This window comes from Leucoraja erinacea, chromosome 1 (genome assembly GCF_028641065.1).
Source record: "Leucoraja erinacea ecotype New England chromosome 1, Leri_hhj_1, whole genome shotgun sequence".
Taxonomy (NCBI): domain Eukaryota; kingdom Metazoa; phylum Chordata; class Chondrichthyes; order Rajiformes; family Rajidae; genus Leucoraja; species Leucoraja erinaceus.
Window position 1 is genome coordinate 74,504,340 of NC_073377.1, and position 21,338 is coordinate 74,525,677.

The 21,338-nt window shown below is 44.4% G+C and overlaps 1 protein-coding gene across 6 annotated transcripts in view; it reads right to left on the bottom strand.

Moving 5' to 3' along the window:
• The window catches only part of tbc1d1 (TBC1 (tre-2/USP6, BUB2, cdc16) domain family, member 1), a 253,815-nt gene that overhangs the window by 93,366 nt on the left and 139,111 nt on the right, over positions 1–21,338 (bottom strand). For 4 of the 6 annotated variants that reach the window (XM_055637685.1, XM_055637669.1, XM_055637677.1 and 1 more), the window contains exons 12-13: positions 18,517–18,621; positions 5,665–5,810 (exon numbers count right to left, since the gene is read on the bottom strand). In XM_055637685.1, coding sequence (XP_055493660.1) covers positions 5,665–5,810; positions 18,517–18,621 — 251 coding nt within the window. The remainder of the gene's footprint in view (positions 1–5,664; positions 5,811–18,516; positions 18,622–21,338) is intronic. The other 2 variants (XM_055637691.1, XM_055637698.1) reach the window with 1 other exon arrangement.

Sequence of the window (21,338 nt, forward strand, 5' to 3'; positions counted from 1 at the left end):
AATACAAAAAAACCCCATGTGCAAATATTTGAAGCAACTTGGTTTCTGCAGAAATGCATACTGCTGGATGCAAATACATGATGACAAAGATCTTGTCTGTACACAGAACCATCTCTAAAACAACATTATGATGTTTGCCTATAAATGGATCTTTGTTCTTTACAAACATCCCACAAAATATTGATGCAAAAGCCTTATTGTATTGAAGAGGTCGACAATTGCTTCTGGCCATAAAGCAGAAGAGATCCTTTTCTGTGTCTGAAGCTCTCTACCATGTTGGTGTCAGGGTGCTCATGCTCCAGGCCAAAGAGAAAGAAGGAAAGAGACTCCCAGCATCAAGGTTCATGCTTGGGCGAGTCACTGAGCAGCTGCACTCTGCACCAAGAGAGAGCTCGCGTTAATGACCCCCCCTTAGCAAGTGGCAATGACGCTCAACCCCACCTTAGACTGCTTTCATGTGGCTAATGCTGAACACTGTTTCTTTCTCCATATCTAATGAGACAGAGTTAATGTTTCAGGTTAATGACATTTCATCAGAACCGGGAATAGTATAAAATTAAATGTTTGAAGTTGAAGTGAAGAGGGAGGGGTGGAGAGAACTAAGGCAAAGCGCATGTGATAAGCTGGTGACCAAGAGGGCCAAGTGATATGAGTGACGATGGTGCCAGGTGGTGAGGCATGTTAATGCCAGTATGGAGGAGCTGCAAGAGGAGGGGGGAGGACGAGGGAGGGGGGAGAGAAAGGGGAGAAGGGAGAGGGAGAGGAGAGAGGGGGAGGGGGGGGGGGAGGGGGGGGGGGAGAGGGGGGGGGGAGAGGGGGGGGAGGGGGAGAGAGAGGGGGGGGGAGGGAGAGGGGGGGAGGGGAGGGAGAGAGAGGGAGGGGGAGAGAGAGAGGGGGGGAGAGAGAGGGAGAGGAGAGAGAGAGAGAGGGGGAGAGAGAGAGGGGAGAGAGGGGGGGAGAGGGGAGAGAGAGAGGGGGGGGAGAGAGAGGGGGGGAGAGAGAGAGAGGGGGGGAGAGAGGGGGGGAGAGAGAGGGGGAGAGAGAGGAGAGGGAGGAGAGAGAGGAGGGGGAGAGAGGGAGGGGGAGAGAGGGAGAGGGAGAGAGAGGGGGGAGAGAGGGGGAGAGAGAGAGGGGGGGAGAGAGGGGGAGGGGGAGAGAGAGGGGGGGAAGGAGAGAGAGAGGGAGAGAGAGAGGGGGGGAGAGAGAGGGAGAGGGAGAGAGAGAGGGAGAGGAGGGAGAGAGAGGGGGAGAGAGGGAGGGAGAGGGAGGGGGGAGAGAGAGAGGGGAAGAGAGAGAGGGGGAGAGAGGAGAGGGGGGAGAGAGAGAGAGGCAGAAAGGGTGAGGGGGGTGATATAGGGAGAGAGAGGGGGGAGAGAGAGGGAGGGAGAGGGAGGAGGGAGAGGGGGAGAGGGGGGGAGAGAGGGGGTGAGAGGGATAGAGAGAGGGATGGAAGGAGAGAGTGAGGGAGAGAGGTGGAGTGGGAGGGAGAGAGAGAGAGGGAGGGGAGGGAGGGGGGGGGGAGAGGGAGAGGGAGGGTTGTGAGAGGAAGAACCTACAATAAATTGATGTACTGTTCCTTGAGCTTATAAGGTGATCACACGCACTTCTTCCCAGCTCCTGCTCTCCCAGTTTATCAAACAATGTCTATTATGTTCGAAAGGCAAAACTTCCCACTCCAGGGAATCTGAGATGTCTTCCTTTTCCTTTAACCAAGGTTTCACCCCACCCCACCATTGTGGACAGGGCTCAGCCATATTTTACTACAACATTAACTGCACTCCTGCTCTCACTCCTGTCAAACAAGCGGATTGCCCATTGTACCTACCACCTTCATCACAATGTTCTCCCCGTGACCTGCATGGATTTTCTCTGGGATCTCTGGCTTCCTCCCACACTCCGAAGACGTACAGGTTTGTTAGTTAATTGGCTTAGTATGATTGTAAATTCTGCCTAGTGTGTGTAGGATAGCGTTAGTGTGCTGGGATCGCTGGGCTGAAGGGCCAGTTTTTCCAAAATAAACAATGCCATTGCCAGATTTATCTTCCCCTCCCACCTACTACATTCAGAATTCCCAATGGATCATTCTCCCCACAACTCCAAGATCCCCTTCCATTCCCCTCATTGCTCACTCCCCTTTCCACCCCCCACCCCCCTTCCCATGCAACTGCAGGAGAGATATAACACCTTCCCTGTTAACTCTTTCCTTCCCACCATCCAGACAAGATTACCGTCAGTGTTACAAGGCTGCCAACATTGGGTGAGAGTTGGGAGTGAGAAATTGCGAGAGACCTAGCCGAGCAGAGCGTAGGTGTGGGAGGGGATGCCCCCCCCCCCTCCCATGGAACGGAGATTTTGCAATTTTCAGCTGGAAATTGTGCAATCTGGTGCATACCGTAGCGAGTCTTTTAACTTACACTCGAATGCAATATTTATGCTTTAAATTGGATTAGCTATGAATAAGGTTAGGCTAAATTACATTCCTAATTACATTCCACAGTAGAGCCAGGCTCTGATCAACAGGTGCAGCACATGAATGATCTTAGTGTATTCATGTATGGAAGTCAGATTATAATCAAGCACTTGGCCCATGTTGACCAACCTGGGTCTCACTGCACACTTGGTTGTGTCAACCAGGTATGCAGTGACCTGACCCTGACTCCAGTTGTATACCTTCTCTCATTCCTGACCCCGAGTCCAGCCTTACACCTGGCCCCCTATTCTACCCTATTCATAGCTGCTTACCTGCTTAGGTTCCCAGTGCTGAACACTCCCATTGTCCCAGCTTTGACTGCACACCTAGTACTATTCCAGACCTTGACTCTGGATGCACACTTGGCCTTGCTCCTAGCCCCTCTGCACTGAAAATATATCTGGCCCACACATAAAGCCCCATATCTGACCCCCTGGACTTAACCTATTATGTTCAAGTCCACAGGTGCTTATCTAATGTGGTAATCTTTTATGGGGCACTTCACAGACCAAATTATGGATAACAAAATTTGCTACATCCATTGGCTTCCTTGTTATCTAACATGCTAGTTACTTTGTCAAATAAGTAATCAATTGGTTGAACACAATTTCTCATCCATAAAATTATACTCACTCAGCTGTATAAGTATTCTGTTACCATTTCCTTCATTTTCCTAACAAACTGTCCTGGGGACAAGAAAGGGAAAAGGAGGAGTCAGGCTGGAGGGTGGGAGGAGACAGCAGGGGAGCTGAGGAAGGGGAGGAGACAGCAAGGACTAACAGAATTGGGAGAATCGATTCATGCCCGGGGGTGTAGTCCCCAAACGGAATATGAGGTGCTGTTCCTCCAATTTCCGGTCTTCGCTGTCATGGAGGAGACCCAGGCTGGGACTGGGAGGGGGAGTTTTGAGCCACCGAGGTCAGCTTGGTTATGCGGAAAGGTGTTCGGCGAAACGATCGCCCAACTCACCGATATAGATATATCTAGAGCAAGCAATAGATGATGGAAGAGATGCATAAACCTCTGTCGCATGTAATGTGATCCTTGACGGAGTAGGCGACAAGTGTTGCATCTCCTCTGGACCGACCGAGAGGGAAGTGAAGAATTGACAAGGGAGTTATGGAGGGAGCGGTCTTTGCGGAAGGCAGATATGGGGGGAGATGGGAAGATGTGGCGAGTGTAAAAAGATCTTTGTTTTGGTTGCACAAACCAACATTATTATAATACAGTTAATATGTACCGAGGGCAAATTTTTGTTCCAATGCTCCCCATTTCCAATTACTTTTACGTTGAAGTGATTGAAATCCAAGTGTTTTAAATGGCATCAGAAAAATAAAATCTCCGGAATGGATGATAGTCATTACGTGGTTGGAGTCAGTATCAGCACAATTACTATATTAAACTTTGAATTTTCAGATGTCCTGTTCAAGCTAAAACAAAAGACAAATAATAACCTCCTCACACATTCCCCTGCATGTATCTCTGTCATTCCTTTAAAATATGTTCCTTCTTTGAACAAGCTCTTAAACATCGCATCTGAATCAGTTTCCATCTGATTACACTAATTGAAGATGTTCATCTATGTGTTCAATTAATAAAACGAGATTGGGGACATTTCTATTCAGCCTGTCAAAGGAATTTGGAGGGGGGCGGGAAGTTAGAAATGGTCAGTGAGGTAAACAAACATAATAGTTGAGTGGCAAATGACATAAGTGCCACCTTCCCAGTATTTATTTATTTATTTATTTATTTTTTAATTTTATTTTTATTAGAAGTACAGTAACTTACAATAATACACATCAGATATATCTTATTACATTTGTTGTACCATTTCGTTTTTCGAGCTTTAAAAAAGATAGAAATAAAAGAAGTAAGGAAAGTGAGCAAGAATCGAAATCCCAATATAATGGGTTATCGGGGCTGTATGTTGTGAGACAGCCTGACACCTTGCATGTCATTTTAATATTACACTTATCCCATCCCCCCTGAATATTCCGGATTATAAATTAAGGTTTTGTCAACTAATTACAAATCAGGCTCATTACAAATCAATAACATTAACCAACTCCGAAACACGAAGCACTGAGCATTGGGATCCAAGCACCACAGACAACTAGCCTCAGTTCCCCGCTCACATCTGGCAGTGCTCTCTGTCTGAATCAGGGGCCACGGAGAGTTTTTGAAAGTGGGGGAGGGGGCTGAGCGATCACTGATCACTGGCCTTGGGGGTACCCGGCGAGGCAGTGCAGTGACCGAGTGGGGGGGGGAGTGTGTGTGTGTGTGTGTGTGTGTGTGTGTGTGTGTGTGTGTGTGTGTGTGTGTGTGTGTGTGTGTGTGTGTGTGTGTGTGTGTGTGTGTGTGTGTGTGTGGTGTGTGTGGTGTGTGGGGGGGGGGGGGGTAGGGACATTAAAATTTGATGTGTTAAAATCATGTTTTAGTACATTACAGAAGTATGATTTCAATGTTTTTTGTTTAAAGTATTTTTTAGAGGTAACTTTTACGGGTGGAGTGGGCGGGAGTGATGCCGAGTGAGCCTGAGGGCCAGGTGCACGCCGTCAAGAGGACAGAGCGTGAGAAATTCTGTGATCAGCGTGCGAATTGGGCAAAATGCATGAGTCTCACGCTCAATGTGTGAGAGTCGGCAACTCTGGTGTTAGCTTGAACTTCCTTCCTCTTTTGCAGTGTTACCGTGCAAATGGACTGCATGTGTGAGTGAAGATTTTATGTGCAGGTGGAACCAAAGTCTGGGGGCCAATGTGGTCCTAACTATTCAAGGGTGAAAACACCTCCAGAAACTACCTGAACTGCTGAGTACTTTCAGCGTTCCCTTTTATTTCAGGTTTCCAGTAACTAATGGCACAACATTTCACTATTCTAGCACTGCTTTTTCTCTCTGTCTCTTACTCGATTCCACTTGGGGAAATCACCACCCCTTCACCCTCCATTCACCACCCTCCACTGTCAGTCTCTCTTGCATATCACAGAGGGTCTCTTTTTTCCTTTCCATTCCTACATCGCTTAAAACATTTGTCTTCTGATTCTGATGGAGGATTATCAACTGAAAACATTAACTCTGCTTCACTCTCCACGGATGCTGCCCAATTTCCAGCTGTTGGCAGATTTCTGCTTCTGAAAGGATGCAAGAACATTATCATGTATCAGGTTACAGAGACTGCCAATGTCTAGGTGCTAACCTTGCATTTTGCAGGGGGATTCACATCCTTTTTGCGGTGAGGCCACTCGGAGAAAGATCTGCTGTCGCCAGGACTGCCGGCGGACGCGGACAAAATTCCCGCTGTTGTTGGTCTCTCTGCCCGGACTCGGCCTGGATTCATAGTCACTGTAGCGGAAAAAAAAACATTCAACTGTATTCAGTAATCCAATATGTAACACACATCATATCAGCAGTAATCTACAACCGACCAGTTATTCATATTCCAATCTAGAAACTGAGGTACAGGAAGGAAAACAAAAAGATTCAATTGAAGGAGAGGGTTTACTACTAGATCTACCCAGAATTACTACTCAGGAATAGAACCTGACCTCTTGTGAGAAGAACATCAAATTCAAATGTGTCACTTAAATATTTCCACCTCTGAAATAATTTGCTTTTGGATAATCAAAAAAGTCTGAAGAATTGTCTCGACCCGAAAGGTCACCGTTTCCTTCACTCCATGGATGCTGCCTCACCCGCTGAGTTTCTCCAGCATTTTTATCTACCTTCGATTTTTCCAGCATCTGCAGTTCCTTCGTAAATACTTTTATGATGAGATTATTTGATGATCGCTAAGAATAGTTTTGTTTCTTTCGATAAATCTAAATAAAAGATTAAGGATCTCTCAATCATTAAGGTTTTCAATTCAAATCCCTTGGCTATAATTGAAGATTTAGACTTCTGATCCAGGGATACGTGTTCCAATCCCACTTCAGACACTAGGTGATCGATGATCAGCCTGGGCCCGGTGGGCTGAAGGGCCTGTTGTAGAGTCTTAGAGCCAATACAGCACAGAAACAGGTCTTTCGGTCTAACTTGCCCACGCCAACCAAGATGACCTATCAACGCTAGTCCCATCTGCCCACTTTTGCCCCACATCCCTCTAAACCTTTCCTTTCCATGTACTTATCCAAATGCCTTTTAAATGCTGATATTATACCTCCCTCAGCTACCTATTCCATGTGCCACCTCCCTCTGTGTGAAAAAGTTACCTTTCACGTTGCTATTAAATCTTTCCCCTCACACCATAAACGTATGTCCTCAGGTTCTAGATTCTCTGGGTAAAAAGTCTATATTCACCCTATCTATTCCCTTCATAATGTTATACACCTCTCTAAGATCATTCCTCAGCTCCTGTGCTCTAAGGAATAAATCTGAAGTCTGCCCAACCTCTCACATTAGATCGGGCCCTGAAGTCCTGGCAACAATCTCGTAAATCTTCTCTGCATTCTTTCCAGCTTCAGGGCATCTTTCCCTTAACTGTTTCCATGCTGCAAGTCTAAAACTAAACAACGTCCAAACAAAGCCAGTTTCAGCGGATCACGAAACTACTGGAATGTTGTAAAAAAAAATACTTGGTTCATTAATGCCCAATGCTCTTTGGGGAAGAAATCTTTGGTGAGACTGCAGACCGAGCAATGTGGCTGACACTGCCTCTTCAATCCAAATGCAATGAAAGGTGGACAAAAATGCCAGCCTTCACATCTGATCACATGGCGCTGGCTAAACTTATCAAAGCTCTATTCCATCTTGCCCAAGTGCAAAGAGATAGTATATTATTGATTTAGACACCCTACTGTGAATTACTTAAATGCTGCTTCAGTACTCTTTTACTTGGCACTACACTTCTTCTCCATTATAACTCTTAGCACAACAACAAATGCAAGACTAATCTGACAATAACTGGCAAACCACAGCATGGCTTTGGGGTCAGGGTCGAGCTCAGACTGGCACTTGAATAAAAACAATCCAAACTGAAGCACATCACATAATGGGAATAGAATTGGCATACTCTTTCACTGTTACATCATAATAAAAGAACGTTTCAAGGTTAGCTCTCAGGCCAGAGGATGCCTTGGATTTTCAACAGTTTTACCCAAATTGATCTATTTGCTCACCTGGTTCACTGTAAAAACAACTAAACTCGCATTGCATTTCAGCCTGCTTTTAATTTCTCACAATGCACAGTGTACTGTGTTGAGAACAAACTGCCTTTTGTGGTCCCAGAAATCAGAGAGTAGAAATACACTGGCATTATAGAGTCATAGAGTGATACAGTGTGGAAACAGGCCCTTCGACCCAACTTGTCCACACAGCCAACAATATCCCAGCTACACAAGATACAAGATACAAGATACAAGATACATTTAATTGTCATTTGGACCCCTTGAGGTCCAAACGAAATGCGGTTTCTGCAGCCATACATTACAAACACTTAGACCCAAGACACAACATAATTAACATAAACATCCATCACATAGCTGTGATGGAAGGCCTAATAAACTTATCTCTCCACTAGTCCCACTTGCCTGCACTTGGTCCATATCCCTCCAAACCTGTCCTATCCTTGTACCTCTCTAATTGGTTCTTGAATGCTGGGATAGTCCCAGCCTCAACTACCTCCTCTGGCAGTTTGTTCCACATACCTACCACCCTTTGTGTGAAAAGGTTATCCCTCGGATTCCTATTAAATATTTTCCCCTTCATCTTCATCTTGAACCTATGTCCTCTGGTCCTTGATTCCCCTACTCTGGGCAAGACTGTGCATCTACCCGATCTATTCCTCTCATGATTTTCAATCAATCAAATAAATGTATTCATCACATACACAATAAAGTGCAGTGAAATGAACTTGCCAGCAACGGTACAATTAAAAATAATACATAATACACAATAAAAATGTAACACAAACATCCACCACAGGATTCTTCACTGTGGTGGAAGGCACAAATTACAGTCAGTCCTCCTCCATTGTTCCCCTATGGTCAGGGCCATAAACCCCCGCAGTCACCGCTGCGGACGGCCAGATGTGCAGGCCCTCTTGTCTGGAAGGTAAGTCCCGAATTGGTGCTTCCCTACCGGAGACCGCGGCTTCAGGATGTTGTAGGCCGCAGGCCGGCGGTCGGAGCTCTTCTCCAGGGATCCCCAGCGAGGGATCCCGCTCCGGATGGCAAGTCCACACCGCGCCCGCGGCTAGAAGCTCTGCAGACCGAGGCTTCAAGATGTTATAGGCTGCGGGCCTGCGGTCGGAACTGTTCTCCGGGGATCCCCAACGAGGGAACCCAGGCTCCGGACGGCTCGCCCACGGCTAGAAGCTCGCGGGCCAGGCTGTTCCGCGGGCCAGCGATCGGAGCACTACCTTCAGGCGACCCTGGCATGGGTTTGCCCCGCTCCGCGATGAAAAAAATCCACACTGCGCCTGCTGCTGAAGCTCCGGCCCGACTCCAGGGAAAGGCCGCACCAATCCATGGTGTTAGGCCGCGAGGGAGGAGGCAACATGGAAAAAGTCACTTCTCCATGGAGGAGGCGACCAAAAGCAGTTCCCCCCTTTTCCACCTCACCTCCCCCAAACAAGTCACACCAAGAGACACTAAACCACACATTTGGACATACTAAAAAAAATGACGATCACGCTGCTGGCAGGGCAGCCATCTCACAGCGCCCCCACCGTATACATTTTGTATACTTCTATAAGATCACCCCTCATCCTCCTGCACTCCATGGAATAGACCCAGCCTCATCCTTTCCCTATAGGTTACCCTCTAGTCCTGGCAACAACCGCGTAAATCTTTTCTGAACCCTTTCAAGTTTGACAATATCTTTCCTTTAACATGGTTCCCAGAACTGAACACAATATTCTAAATGTGGTCTCATCAACGTTTTAAACAACTGCAACATGATCTCCCAACTTCAATACTCAATACTCTGACTGATGAAGGCCAAAGTGCCAAATATCTTTTTGACCACCTTATCTACCTGCGACTCAACCTTCAAGGAACCATGCACCTGTACCGCTAGATCCCTCTGCACTACAGCACTACCCAGAGACCTACCATTTACTGTGTAGGTCCTGCCCTTGTTCGACATCCCAAAATGTAACACCTCACACATCTTTGTATTAAATTCCATCAACCATTCCTCCGCCCACCTGGCCAATTGATCCAGATCTTGCTGCAATCGTTCACAACCATCTTCACTATCTGCAAAACCACAAACTTTTGTATCAACAGCAAACTTGTTAATCTTGCCCTGTATGTTCTCATCCAAATCATTGATGTAGATGACAAACAGTAACGGGCCCAGCACTGAACCCTGTGGCACACCACTAGTCACAGGCATCCAGTCTTAGAAGCAATCTTCTACCATCACCCTCTGCTTCCTTCCATGGAGCTAATTTGCTATCCATTCAGGTATCTCTCCTTGGATCCCATGTGATCTAATCTTCCAGAGCAGCCTACTATGCAGAACCATGCCTTACTGATGTCCATGTACACAACAGCTCTGTCCTCATCAACCTTTTTGGTCACGTCTTAAAAAAAAAATCAATCAGATTTGTGAGACACGACCTCCCATGTACAAAGACACGCTGACTATCCCTAGTCAGCCCTTGTCCATCCAAATGCCTGTAGAACATATCCCTCAGAACACTCTCGAGTAACTTACCAATTACAGATGTTAAACTTATGGGCCTATACTTCCCAGCATTTTCCCTGCAGCCCTTCTTGAAAAGCACAACATTTTCCACCCTCTATTCTCGTAAATTTCAACAGGGCTCCCGCAATTTCCACTCTAGTTTCCCACAATGTCCTCGGATATATCTGATCAGGCCCTGGAGATTTGTCTACCTTCAAACACAACAGTACCTTCAGTACTTTGACGGAAACCCTGACTGCTCTCAGGACATTTCCAGTGACTGCTCCAATTTCCTCTGTCCTACTGTCTTTCTCCTCGTTAAATACAGAGGAGAAATTCTCATTTTGTTCCTTGCCCTGTGGCTCCACTCAGAGTTGACCGCTTTGATTCCTGAGAGGTCCCACACTCTCTCTCTAGTTACCCTTTTCCCCCTTATGTATTTATAAAATCTTTTGGGGCCCTTAATGCTACCCACCAGAGCTATCTCCTGGCCCCTTTTGCCCTTCTGATTTCCCTTTTTAGTTTACTCCTTAGTTCCTGAAACTCCTCCAGGGATGCACTTGATCCCAGCTGCCCTATACCTGTCTCATTAATCCTTCTTGTTTTTGACTAATGTCTCAATTTCCCTCATCAGCCAAGCTTCCTTACATTTGCCTGCTTTGCCCTTCACTCTAATGGGGATGTACACATCCTGAGCTTTCTTCAGTACATTTTTAAAAACATCCCACTTGGCCCATGTTCCTTTCCCTTCAAATAACCTGCTCCAGTCAACTTGAACGAGACCTTCTCTCGTACCCTCAAAGTTGGCCTTACCCCAGTTGAGTATTTTAACACATGGACCCTCTCCGTCCCCATCCATAACTATCTTAAACCTAATCGAACTGTGGTCACTGGTCCCAAAAGGTCTCTCCACACACACTTCATTAACTTGCCCTTCCCAATTTCCCAATACTAGATCCAGCGTTGCCCTCTCACATGTGGGGGCCTCCACATGCTGCTTAAGAAAACTCTCCTGAACACTTTTGAGGAATTGCACCCCATCTAAACCCTTCACGCAATGATTTTCCAAGTCTATATTGGGAAAGTTAAAATCCACTACTACAACAACCTTATTTAACCTGCAGCTGTCTGCAATCTACTGGCACATTTATTCTTCTAATTCCTGTTGACTATTCAGGAGCCTGTAGTACACCCCCAACAAGGTGATCATCCCTTTTTTGTTCCTCAGCTCCACCCATATAGCCTCACTACACGAACCATCCGTAATGTCACCTCTGAGCACAGCCCTATCATCCTCCTTAACCAACAATGCAACCCCCCCCCCCCCCCCCCCCCCCTCCTCTTTTTCCCTCATCCGTCTCTCCTGAAGCTCCTGTACCCCGGAACATTGAGCTGCCAGTCCTGCCCTTCCCTTACCCAGGTTTCAGTCATGGCTACAACGTCTCAGTCAGAATATTGTAAAGTCCACAAAGGAGCAATAACTAATAGATGCAGGGAAGCAAGCTGCACAATTTGAGCATTTTGTGTTAGTCACAATTTGGAGTCTGCAAGGCTTCAAATAAAATGTCAGTGGATTACAGAAAATCATGGCAATGAAGAGATGCAGTACAAAGTTACAATGGCTTCATAGTCAAACCATCCGCAGTTCCAGTTCCTGATGAACAAGTTTAGAGATACAGCATTGAAACAGGCCCTTCAGTCCACCATATCCACACCGACCATCTATCACCCATTCACACTAGTTCTATTCAATACCACTTTTACATTCCATTCTCTGCAAAGGCCAATTGACCTACAAACTCGCATATCTTTAGGATATGGGTGGAAACTGGAGCACCAGGATGAAACCCATGTGGTCACAGGGAGAATGTGCAAAATCCGCATAGACAGTGGCACCCGCAGTCAGGATGGAGCCCGAGTCTCTGGTGCTATGTCAGCATCTCAACGAGATACATCACTATGCCGCCCAAAACATTTGACCAAAAGCCTCTGTTGTTTCAGATTTGCAACATATGTCCTTTTTTTTTGCTAATTGTGAATGGGCAAAAATTAGCATTTAATGCCTACTATCCTCAGCAACTATAGCTCAACACCTTGTCATGCTATATCAGCAGGCATCCAAGACAAACAAAATGACAACAGTTCATTATGAGTGTCAGAGGTTATGGGGAGAAGGCAGTAAAATGGGATTAGGACGGAGAGGTTGATCATGACTGAATGACGGAGTAGACTTCATGGGCCGAATAGCCCAATTCTACTCCTCACGTGATCTTATGATCTTCTGTCAAAAAACAGGGCTTTCATAAAAACATTCTCAACATTATAAGCTTTACCGCTGCTAATAACCTTAAGAACATGCAAATTAAGAAACCAAAAGTAACAGGTCTTTCAACCCCTTCAGTTCAAGCACCTTTGCTGCTCCTCAACTTCCATGCGGTGTAAATATCTCAGTCTCTGCATTGACCCAATTCAATGCCTTCTACAGGATTTCCGAGATTCTCAACCTCTGTGGCAATTCCTCCTCATTTCTCTGACTGAAAGGGCTGGCACCTTTTCCTGACACCAATTCCCCTTGTTATGGATACTTTCTTCTAGGGACAAAACCTTCTCAGCATCCAACCTGCCGATCCCACCTCAGAATCTTATGCTTCAGTGAGATGAATTCTCATTCTTCTATGCTCTGCTGAGCGTGGGACTAATGCCCCTGTCCCACTTAGGAAACCTGAACGGAAACCTCTGGAGACTTTGTGCCCCACCAAGGTTTCCGTGCAGTTCCCGGAGGTTTTTGTCAGTCTCCCTACCTGCTTCCACTACCTGCAATCTCCGGCAACCACCTGCAACCTCCGGGAACCGCACGGAAACCTTGGGTGGGGCGCAAAGTCTCCAGAGGTTTCTGTTCAGGTTTCCTAAGTGGGACAGGGGCATAACCTGCTCAACATCTCATCATACCACAACCCCTTAATCTTAGTAATCAACCCGAGTGGACTTCCCCTGCATTACCTCCATTGCAAGTACACCAGTGTCCGGTGAATCTGCATCAAAAAGGCACCAGTATTGCTTCTGAGATGATTCCACGGTGTCATTGGCATTTTTGTTCCTTAACTTATGTAGAGTTATATAGAGTTATTATTACCTATATTACCTAATCAGATCTCAGAAATGGTGTGCTATTTGGTGTCTATTATCTATTTTTTATTTCCTCCTCTAAACTACTTGCTTTTCAAATCTTCCATTTGAATTTGGCATTTTAAAACCATATACTGGGCACTGAGCCATTCATACAATCAGAGCGCAGATCATGTTAAACTTGACATCTTTTTTATCACTGAACTGTGACTGTTGAGCTTAGTAACATCTAACTGGTCTCGAACTTCCCCTCATTTATATTTACACTTATGGATGTGGTCTGTTAAGATCTTAATGCTTTTTTCCCCTCAATTTTATGCGTCGACCAACAACTTTCACACCACAATTGTCCTTTTTAAGTAGCTGTCATTCTGGTTTCCAAATATCCCAAAGCAAGCCAATTCATTTTCCCCTCACTACCCTACTGATGAGAGATGACACTATTTTCGCTATGTTTCTATACTGTACCATTAGCTTTATTTAAATGTCACTAGACTCATCTCTCGCTTATTACTCCAGGCATTCCTTGATTGCCCTTTACATACAAATGAATTCTTCCTTATCTAATGCTAATGTATTTTTCAGCTGTTGTTCCATTGACTGCTCTATACATACATTTGAAACTATTTATTGACATTTCATCCTGTTGACACAAGCTAAACCTACAAGCTAGTCCTAAAGCTGCACAGTAGAGCCACCTAATGATGAAATAATACCATTGGAATGGTCACGTTAAATTCATTCCAACATTGTGCTGCTGATAGTTCCGGAATTATCAATTGTTTTTAGACTTAGTTGACACTTCAACAATCACCTGTATATGGCCAGCAAGGTGCTTTAAGTTTATTTTATATTTCAGTTGCTGCAACTCTTCCAAGCGAATGGTTAAACAGCCAATTAATCTGACAATCTGGAGACTGCAAAGGCAATGTTGAAGTGAATGGTTGATATGCTCAGCTTCTCCTTTATGAATTCAAATTAATAATCCCTTCCCTTTCAGGGATAATGAACTGACAAGTAATAAGTTGTAACAAATTACTTTACAAGTGGTGCAGCTGGTAGAACTGCTGCCTTACAGCAACAGAGACCTGGGTTCAATCCTGACCGTGACTGCTTAGTTTAGTTTAGTTTAGATACATCGCGTGGAAACAGGCCCTTCGGCCCACTGAGTCCATGCCAACCAGCGATCCCCCTGCATTTACACTATCCTACACTCTTGTGACAATTTACAATTTTTATCAAAGCCAATTAACCTACAAATCTGTACGTCCTTGATGTGTGGGAGGTAACTGGAGAAAACCCACGTGGTCACAGGAAGAGCGTACAAACTCTGTAGACTGCACCAATGGTCAGGATCAAGCCTGGGTCTTTGGCAATATTATGCAGCAACTCTATCGCTGTGCCACCCGCCTGCTGTCTATGTGGAGTTTGCGTATTCTCCATATTATGGCGTGGGCTTCCTCCCACATCCCAAAGATGTGCAGGTTTGTAGGTTAATTGACCTCTGTAAATTGCCCCCAGTGTGTAGGGGGCAGATGCACAAGTGGGAGAACATAGAACATAGTATGGACGGGTGATTGGTGGCATGGACTTGGTGGACCGAAGGGCCTGTTTCCATGCTGTATCTCGACAACTAGAGTAGATGCTCAGAAACAGGATTTCAACGCAAGAGCCATTACAAATGCTTCATTAGGGAAATCTGTACAACCTGCCAGAGAGTTTACATTAAGGCACAGTACAGCAATAGGGGCTCAGCACAACATTCATATTATTAAAGTAGTAATCTGGGAACCAGGATTAGTAATAACCATATAACAATTACAGCACGGAAACAGGCCATCTCGGCCCTACAAGTCCGTGCCGAACAACTTTTTTTCCCTTAGTCCCACCTGCCTGCACTCATACCATAACCCTCCATTCCCTTCTCATCCATATGTAGGTATGTTACAAAACCTACCTGAATCGTGGCTGAGCATCTGCCCCACCCCTTGTGTGTGATTTTGGCGCTGTTTAGAGGGGGCGGGTTTAAAAAGCGATTTTTACTAGGCTGTTGCAATCGAAAATGTTCAGCCTAGTAAATCATTAACGGAAAATCGCTGAACCCCGTCGCAAAAGGTATTATTAGTTTTTATGGCCTTGTAAAATAGTTAGAGTAATTTAAAAACCACTATCTCACTCCGCAACCTCTCGCAGCCCCAGGGTTTTATAAAGCAAACAATTAAAGGTATGTACCTTATTTTTACATTAAATGGGGCATATATATAACCCTGTAATTAAAGTTTTCTATAGCGAGTAGTTCATTTTGGGCTCTTTATATCCCGCAGTATTTTTCTGGGCATTTGAGGGCATAAATCTAGCGCAATGTGAACGTTCTAAACCAGCGCGTTCCACATGAACCCACTAGAAAGCCGATTTAAATTGACTTTAATTTACAGCAATTGAACACTAAATTCCTCCCATTTGGCCTATAAGTTGATGTAAATGAGATTTAAAAATCATGTTTTATTGTGAATTATTTGTGAATATTATTTGGACACTTGGGCTATTTAAAAATGTTAATCATTTATTAAGAAATAGATAGATGTTTAGATCTAGTAAATTGAAGTTTGAAATTAGCTACAATTGGGTAACTAACTAATTATATGCTTTAATTTCAGGTCATCCAAGTTAGATTATTTTATATTTGTTTCAGAATGGTTCAATCTATGATAACTGAAAATTTCATTCAGTTCTCTTAATTTTTAAGAAGGTTATGGGCTTTTGACTGTCCACGATCACAGCTTTTTTGTTATGTCCATAGAAAATCAATAGGGAACAAGATGCTAATTTCCGAGTATGAAAATGGCCATAACTTTTTTATTACTTGAGATATGAAAGTGAATTATGTGTCAAATTAAACTTATTGTTATGCTTTATCTGATGGGATAAATGGCAGACTTGATTTTTTAAATCTCAAAATTTTGTAACATTGCTACCATATGCCTATCCAATTTATTTTTAAATGATACCAACGGACCTGCCTGCACCACTTCCACTGGAAGCTCATTCCACACCGCTACCACACTCACAATGCTGAGACCATGAGTTCAATAACATCAAAGTGGTAGGAGAAAGGTGGAGCGGCATGGTGGCGCAGTGGTACAGTTGCTGCCTTACAGTGCAGGAGACCCTGGTTCAATACTGACCACAGGTGCTTGTCTGTATGAGTTTCAACTTTCTCCCCGTGACCTGTGTGGGTTTTCTCCGAGATCTTCGGTTTCCTCCCACACTCCAAAAACGTACAGGTTTGTAAGTTAATTGTCCCTTGTGTGTCGGATAGTGTTAATGTGCGGGGATCGTTGGTTGGTGCGGATTCAGTGGGTCAAAGGGCCTGTTTCTGCGCTGTATAGCTAAACTAAACTAAATTATATTCACGGTTATGCTTAAAATTTTTATTTTTCTATCTCGCAGCATCAGAAAGGGACCTGCAGAATAAAAGACTGAAGCTGGATTATGAGGAAATCACATGAGGAAATAACTAAAACTAAGCTAGAAGAATGGAAACAAAAAGCTGGTGGCAGCAAAAGTGGTCATCAAGTTGATTCAACATCATAAAATAACAGCTGGTTCACCATTATCCTTTGGAATAAGAAACTTTGTGTCTTTACTATCTGTCTTTTATGGGTGCTAACTTGATCTAGTCGACTCTCTTCTCACAGGCACCTCCCCCTCTATCCCCTCCCTCCCCGCACAGTAACATTCTGTGGACACACAGTGACCCCTACAGCTCAGTTTTGCAGCAATGCCAACAGTGGTGACCAGACCTCTAGCAGTCACCTCACCCTCCCCCATGCAGACAATCTCCGACAGCTTGTGTGGTGAAAGGATGGTGTTGCTTTCACTAATTAGAGAGATATGAAGATCATTGCAATTGATTTTAAACTGGTTTTCTCCGAGATCTCCGGTTTCCTCCCCCACTCCGAAGACATACAGGTTTGTAGGTTAAAAAATGAAAATGAAATGGCTTGGTATACAGAGACAACGAAATGCATTGTTGGCTTGGTATAAGTGTAATAATTGGCTTGGTATAAGTGTAAATGGTCCCTACTGTGTGTAGATAGCGTTAATGTGCGGGGATCGCTGGACTCAAAGGGCCTGTTTCCTGCGCTGTATCTCTAAACTAAACTAAACTATATAAAAAGTAAAATATAAAGTGTTGGTGTATTACAGCGGGCCAATCTATGGAGGCAATGGATAGGTAACATTTCAGGTCGGGTCAAGACATTTCTTCAGTGATTGTAGTTGAGGGAAGAAAGCTGGAAATGCGTTGGGGGCAGCACAAAGACTGGCAAGTGATAGGTGGGATACGGGTGAGGGGAGGTTGAAAGGCCAATGCGTGGAGGCCAGGGATGAAAAGGAGACAAAAGGGTGTCACATTAAGAAAGAAGAGGAGATAAAAACTTGACAAATTATTTTTTTTTAGTTAATATCGTAACCTTATTCAAATGTATGGAGCCACACAGCATCACAAGCTATGGTGCAATATGGCCCCTTACACTCGCTCTACCACTAAGATGTAATCGGATCTTTTACCCTGGCATCACTTTCTTGTACGAACCGCACATCTCTCAGTTCCATTCATAGCCACAGATCGGCCAGTGCAATCAGCGAGTTCACACTGAAGTACAGAGGGGCAGAAATTGGAAAGATAGCAACATGTGCACAGCGGGGGGGGGGGGGGGGGGAAGAGATGCTCACTGCCAACACAATTTAGCTCACTGTGACATTGATTCCTCTCAGTTGTGTCAAACCAGAGCAGGTCTCCTTATCTGACAGCTTTTTCTTTTTTCTTCTCTGGACTTGGTCTAACCGTCTGCCAATCCCTCCACCTGTATCCACCCATCACTTGCTTGGCCTTGTCCAGCTCCCACCTCCCTTCCAGCTTTCTCCCCCCTATTCCCATCAGTCTGTAGAAAGGCCCTAACATGAAACATCACCGATCCATGCCCTCCGGAGAGAAGCTGTCTGTCCCGCAGCTCCAGGGATTTGCGTCTTTTTTTGTAAACCAGCGTCTGCAGTTCCTTGTGCCTATCAAAAGCAGCGTGGCGCCACCTTCCAGCTAAATGTAGAGCTGGGCAATAAAGGTCAGCATTGCTGAGGTGAGGGCAAATAGAAAGGTGACCCATTGTTAAACAGAGCCACCTTTAGTAGCAGACGAACAACGTCTTTAACATACACACCACACAAATACAGATTAAAACATCATAAATCAACCTTCAAAATCAAGAGGCACCAATCCGCACTCTATTCCTACCTTTTGCTGCTGTGGTTCTGAGCTACAGGAACTAGAAATTTCAGAAAGTTTGGTGCAGAAGTTGAAGAAGGAAGCCTTGATCGTAGGCTGCTCAGTTGAGAAGCGCTGATACCAGTTCCAAAAATAAAGAAAGTTTTACTGGGGAACAGTTCTTAAAAGTTTTCAAAAAGCTACAGCATCAGATTTACAGAGGCATCTCTTAAGAAAGTATTATGCAGAAGATTTAACTCGAGAGAAAAACTGTAATTGAAGCCCAATGTTAAATGAGATTTTTAGGATGCATTATTTCTCATGGGACACACAGGTTATTGAAACAGTTTGGCTCAATATGAGAATTGGATTTTTCTTTTCCAGCTGAGAAACCCCCAAGTCTAGACTTCCAGATTCCAAAGGGTTCTCTCCCACTCGGATTTCAAACTATCTGAAGCCAACAATTAAATATCCAACCTGACTTTAATGAACTTTGGTGATAGATGCCCATGGATTGACATCATTTATGAAGCACAGCATGTCTACATCAACTGGGCTAATGGGGAGTACATGAACAGAAAGCCAAGAACTAAAATACAAAGCCCTGAATGTGTCAGTTTTACTGGTGCAAAGACAAGCTGTCAGGAATATTACTGGGAAATGCAATGTATGTTATAGGAGTGGAAGGCTGGTCTGGGCAGCCAGATGAAACCAATTAAGAATGGCAGACAATGGCCAAGAAGCATTGATTATTTGATTTATGGTCCAAGACCAATCTTGGCGGCCTCAAAAATCCCATTGAATTCCATCAAGTGCTGGCTCCAATGGAATATTAATAGAGATGCAGCCTCCACTCACATCTAAACATGGCTATCACAAACACTCTCTTTAGACATCAAAATATCTTTTAAATATTGTTATAGTACCTGCCTCACTTACCTCTGGCAGCTCATTCCACATATCAACCACCCTCGATGTGAAAATATTCCACCTTTGTATTAATCTTTCCCATCTCACCTTAAACATATGTCCTCTGGTTCTCGATTCCTCTACCCTGGGTAAAATACTCTATGCATTAACCCAATATATCCACCTCATGATTTTATACACCATAACTCCATAATATCCCTGCTGAGCCTTCTGCCCTCCAAGGAATAAAATCCCATGCTGCCCCACCTCTCCTTCAGGCAGAGGCCCTCGTCATATAACATATAACATATAACAATTACAGCACGGAAACAGGCCATCTCGGCCCTACAAGTCCATGCCGAACAAATTTTGTTCCCCTTAGTCCCACCTGCCTGCACTCGTACCATAACCCTCCATTCCCTTCTCATCCATATGCCTATCCAATTTATTTTTAAATGATACCAATGAACCTGCCTCCACCACTTCCACTGGGAGCTCATTCCACACCGCCACCACTCTCTGCGTAAAGAAGTTCCCCCTCATATTACCCCTAAACTTCTGTCCCTTAATTCTGAAGTCATGTCCTCTTCTTTGAATCTTCCCTATTCTCAAAGGGAAAAGCTTGTCCACATCAACTCTGTCTATCCCTCTCATCATTTTAAAGAACTCTATCTGGTCCCCCCTTAACCTTCTGCGCTCCAGAGAATAAAGACCTAACATATTCAACCTATCTCTGTAACTTAGTTGTTGAAACCCAGGCAACATTCTAGTAAATCTCCTCTGTACTCTCTCTATTTTGTTGACATCCTTCCTATAATTTGGCGACCAAAATTGTACACCATACTCCAGATTTGGTCTCACCAATGCCTTGTACAATTTTAACATTACATCCCAGCTTCTATACTCAATGCTCTGATTTATAAAGGCTAGCATACCAAAAGCTTTCTTTACCACCCTATCTATATGAGATTCCACCTTCAAGGAACTATGCACGGTTATACCCAGATCCCTCTGTTCAACTGTATTCTTCAATTCCCTACCATTTACCATGTACGTCCTATTTTGATTTGTCCTGCCAAGGTGTAGCACCTCACATTTATCAGCATTAAACTCCATCTGCCATCTTTCAGCCCATTTTTCCAAATGGCCTAAATCACTCTGTAGACTTTGGAAATCCTCTTCATTATCCACAACACCCCCTATCTTGGTATCATCTGCATACTTACTAATCCAATTTACCACACCTTCATCCAGATCATTGATGTACATGACAAACAACAAAGGACCCAACACAGATCCCTGAGGCACCCCACTAGTCACCTGCCTCCAACCCGATAAACAGCCATCCACCATTACCCTCTGGCTTCTCCCATTCAGCCACTGTTGAATCCATCTTGCTATTCCTGCATTTATACCCAACAGTTGAACCTTCTTAAACAACCTTCCATGAGGAACCTTGTCAAAGGCCTTACTAAAGTCCATATAGACAACATCCACTGCTTTACCCTCGTCAATTTCCCTAGTAACCTCTTCAAAAAATTCAAGAAGATTAGTCAAACATGACCTTCCAGGCACAAATCCATGTTGACTGTTCCTAATCAGACCCTGTTTATCTAGATGCTTATATATATTGTCTCTAAGTATCTTTTCCATTAATTTGCCCACCACTGAAGTCAAACTAACAGGTCTATAATTGCTAGGTTTACTCTTAGAAACCTTTTTAAACAATGGAACAACATGCGCAGTACGCCAATCCTCGGGGACTATTCCCGTTTCTAATGACATTTGAAATATTTCTGTCATAGCCCCGGCTATTTCTACACTAACTTCCCTCAATGTCCTAGGGAATATCCTGTCAGGACCTGGAGACTTATCCACTTTTATATTTTTCAAAAGTGTCAGTACTTCTTTTACTTTGAACCTCATAGTATCCATAGCTACTC